The sequence below is a fragment of the Herpailurus yagouaroundi genome, unplaced genomic scaffold (genome assembly GCF_014898765.1).
Source record: "Herpailurus yagouaroundi ecotype Mexico unplaced genomic scaffold, PumYag 142, whole genome shotgun sequence".
NCBI lineage: Eukaryota > Metazoa > Chordata > Mammalia > Carnivora > Felidae > Herpailurus > Herpailurus yagouaroundi.
The window spans coordinates 48718736-48723178 of record NW_024412397.1 but is presented as its reverse complement, the minus strand read 5'-3'; the positions used below and the strand labels follow the sequence as shown (position 1 = coordinate 48723178).

General features: G+C 41.4%; 1 protein-coding gene across 1 annotated transcript in view; it reads right to left on the bottom strand.

The window, feature by feature from the left end:
* ANKRD29 (ankyrin repeat domain 29) overlaps positions 1-4443 on the bottom strand; it is a 54485-nt gene that overhangs the window by 30285 nt on the left and 19757 nt on the right. Inside the window, exon 3 of the mRNA XM_040479223.1 lies at positions 2883-2981. Coding sequence (XP_040335157.1) covers positions 2883-2981 — 99 coding nt within the window. The remainder of the gene's footprint in view (positions 1-2882; positions 2982-4443) is intronic.

The following is a 4443-nucleotide window of genomic DNA, read 5'->3' as shown; positions in this document are numbered from 1 at the left end:
AAAGAAAGAAAGAAAGAAAGAAAGAAAGAAAGAAAGAAAGAAAGAAAAGAAACTACCAGGGATAATTTCTAGAAATTGTTCACTTTCTTCACCAAGAAAAAAGATTTGTTTTTCACTGTTTTTTTTAAATATATATTAATTAAAAAATCCTATTTCAGCACTTAGAATCAATTTTGAAACATACAGTTACTGTCAATCATTGTGCACATGAATGGAGCATCTGTAGAGAATAGAAGCCAGACTTCATGACAACTATACGTGCAACTCTTATGCCTGAGAGCTTTAGCCAATATTGCTGGTTCTCTAGAGCAATGGTCTCTCAGATCATTAGCTTATGGTTCTTGCAAGCTCTGTGTGTCTAGATAAACTTAGAAAACAATGGCAGGTACTTTTTCAGGAAACAAATATTTTGATATGGATTAAACGGAAAAGATGAATTAAGAATGAACCAAGGTTGGGGCGCCTAAGCGGCTCAGTCAGTTAAGTGTCCAACTTCGGCTCAGGTCATAATCTCACAGTTCATGAGTTCAAGCCCCACGTCGGGCTCTGTGCTAACAGCTCAGTCCCTGGAGCCTGTTTCAGATTTTGTGTCTCCCTCTCTCTCTGCCCCTTTCCTGCTCATGCTCTCTCTCTCTCTTTCAAGAATAAATAAGCATTAAACAAAAAAATGTAAAGAATGACTCAAGGTAGAAGCCTGTTACATGAGTGAGTTCCATAGCACTCTCAGCTTGCAAAAGAGATGAGGTGATGTTGGGACCTCTCTTTAGCAGTTCTACCGACAGAGACTAGCATGGCTGCAGGAAATTCAAGGGATCACTGGGAACTCATATAGCATAATCCTTTGAGCTACAAGGTTACCTCTAAATTGGACACACTTTGGTAAGTCCTTGAGGGCCATTTTGTTCAATGCACAATAGTTTTCATTCCCAAGAATATTAGTTGAGCAACTGGAACCAAACAAATCAATATAAAACCATAAAAACCATACATTGGCTGGAAATCAAACAAATGTTTCTCTTCTCTCAGCTTTTCACAATTGTTCTGAAGATATTTTTGTACATGTTGAACTTGCCCTTCAGGATAGAGTTTTTTGAGTAAGCAGATCTGAATCATATTGTTTTTATTAGAGAAGATCTGTCTTTTCTTTAAAGTTATAATAAACCAAGTCTGCAAAGCATAAAGGGAAAACAAAAGATTATGGTAATTTCAAACTATAATTCTAAATGGGCCCAAACATTTTCCTCCCAGAAGGAAATTAGCTGCTGACATGAAAAGTGGCCTAAAACAATGCTCCAGTGTTGTGGAAATTGCTCAGAAGAATCTGTCTGTGAGAAGATTGATTGGACTTGATATAGTTTCCCTGAGTGGCTCCTCTTGAGGAGCTTGCTGGTCCAGGGCTATGGAGAACCAGACTTCAGATTTTACCCATCAAGTGCCCATCTTGGTCCACAGCCAAGGTGACACCCAAAGTGGAGAGGGGATGGACTTTAGATGACCCATGTACTATCCAGCCCTCACACCTGGGGTGTCTTCATTTGTTCCACTCAGGTGTAGCAGTCCAGCCTAGAAGATGGGGCATACTGACTGATGAAAGTTTGGTTAATGAATCATCCTTTCTGAAACAACTGTAGGGCAGGCCCTCGAATAAGACTAGGTCAATGAAAATCAAATGCTCCAGTTTGGTTTGGAGCTTGCTTCAGGAAGCCATCTTGTGTCTGACTCAGTGTGGATTGAGAGGTCAGATTCGCTTCAGGGATGACCCGTGGCTGTGTCTCCATAAAGGTTAATTTACAAGGCCCTAGATTAAATCTGCTCGGAAATAAATGGATCCCCCTAAGACCTGAATCCCAAAGTGTGTTCAAATGCCCAGCCTCCCACTGCTCTTCTGCACTGGAACAAGAATGGATCCTCTAGCTAGACTGAACTCCCAAGATGGCCTTTGAATGAAGTGTGGGAACAGGCTCGCATTTTAGTCCAATGTTCACCACACGGCTTTTTTGGGGGACAGCTTATTTAAAATGTGACTAGTCAGAGAAGCCCTTTGAAATAATGGTTGGTTGACGCAGTCTAGCAAGTGAGCCTCATTAAGAACAGGTTGGTGGGGTGCTTGGAGGGGCTCAGTGGATCGAGTGAGTTTGAGCCCCAAATTGGGCTTGCTGCTGTCAGTGCAGAGCCCGCTTTGGATCTTCTGTCCCCACCCTCTCTCTGTACCTTCCCTGCATGCATTTTCTCTAAGATAAATAAACATTAAAAAAAAAAAAAAAAAAAAAAGAACAGGCTGGTGACCAATCCTTTGAAAAATGCAATGATCTCTATGAAAATCCTGTAACTGGGGCACCTGGGTGGCTCAGTTGGTTAAGTGTCTGACTCTTGGTTTCAGCTCAGGTCATGATATCATGGTTCGTGAGTTCGAGCCTGGGATTCTGTCTGTCTGTCTGTCTCTCTTTCTGCCCCTACCCTGTTTGCACATGCAAGCATGTATGCGTGCGTGCTCTCTCTCTCAAAATAAAGAAATAAAAAAAAATTTTTTTAAAGAAAATCCTGTAACTTGTAAAGCACCTCATCCCATGGGAAGAAGGAAGAACTGATTTAAGCTTGGGAGGAAAGGTCTGAGTGTTTAAGGAATGTGGTTAGAGGTCTTGTTACCTCAGACTACAACACATGCTTGAGAACATTCATTCAACTGAAGTACAACCAATGGTCTATTCCTGGGCCTTAATTTAGGCACAATAAAGCCTGCAATCTGGGCTTTGATGTCATGTTGGAAAAAAGCAATGATTATTCTTATCTTCCTTGCCAATTCACTACTATGAAAATTTTGAGTCATTCTTATTCAAGTGTCACATGAGTCATCTCTTATTCAAGTGTAAAACCTGACCTACCTCTCTCTGAAGATTGATGTCTGCTCCTTGCAGAACCAGTTCCCTCACACAGTCTATGTGGCCTGCATAGGAGGCCACCATGAGGAGCGTGGTGCCATGCTAGACAGAGGACAGACAGATGAATGGTTAGGCCATCATATGTCACACAGGGTCCGGGAGAAGAGGCTGCAGAGAAGGCAGCTCCACTCGGGACGTGTCCAAGTGCAAAATTTCACAGTAATAAAAGCATCTCATGCAGACTAGACGGGAAAAAGCAAAGCGACACATTGCTGAGGGTGGAATTTTTGATTTAAAAATTCACTTAATTCCATTAACTTCAGAAGTGCAGTCCAACTGAACCATAATTACTGCATTTTAAGGCAGTAGGGATGTAATGGTCTCATTTTATAATTTCTATTAAATGATTCCTGAGCCAAAAGACTATTAATGTAAAAGATGGGTTAAGTGGTACCACTTGGTTTTCTGAGTTTAGATGTCTTTATCTCAAAACTGATTCAGGCAAAGATAAAAGGCACCTCAGGGAAATGGGAGACCACAGCAATCAGTCAGGAGCCCTGGGGTTCAAGTCTGCCTCTGTCCTCAACCAACAGTGTAACCCGGGGGTACGTTGCTTATAATTCTTGGGGCTTGTAGTTTAATTTACAGTCGTTTTGGAGGGTTTGGAATGGTGATCTTAACCACCACCTCTGCATCTGCAGCAACCTGCCTTTTGGGGGTGGACAAGAGAGAGACAGATGGTTCTGCACAGAAGGAAGGCTTGCTAGGTATAGGTGATAAGTGACTCTTACAAGCCTCATTTTCATTTCATCAGTAGGATTTTGTAGGAAGGCAGTAGAATTGAATGGTCACTGACACTATGACCTTGGGCTACTTATGGAACCTTTCCAAGGCTCATCCTCCTCATCTGTAAAATAGGGAATAATAAAAGCCTCTTCTGGGTGACATTAAATGGGTAAATGAGATAATGCAGGCAACGTGCTCAGCACTGTAATGTTAGATATGACTTCAGTAAGTGTTAGATATTGAAACTTTATGATACTTCAGTAAATGTTAGGTTATCATCTGACTTTGTTGATTTCTGTGAATGACAATACTAATTTTGGGAAAGTCTTATTTGCTAGGGATGAAAAGTACAGGTAGATTAAAAAAAAAAAAGCTAATGGCCTCATGGAAGTACTCTATATTTTTTCTACCTTCATGTGGCTGTATTTAGTATTTGATGTTAGACATTCATGTGGGCTGTACCATCCATTATTAAGTTGAACACCTTTCTCTGTATTTTCCAGGACGAGAGTGGTATGTGGAAGTGGGTATTACTAACTTCCTCCTGAATGTGAACAATTTTTATTTAGGTCGCAGATAGAAGAATCCTTGATTTAAAACCAATCTGGGGGTGCCTGGGTGGTTCATTGGATGAGTGTCTGACTCTTGATTTAAGCTCAGGTCATGATCCCAGGGTTGTGGGATTGAGCCTCTCATCAGGCTCCATGCTGAGCACAGGGCCTGCTTAAGATTCTCTCTCTCTCTCTCTCTCTCTCTCTCTCTCTCTCTCTCTCTCTCT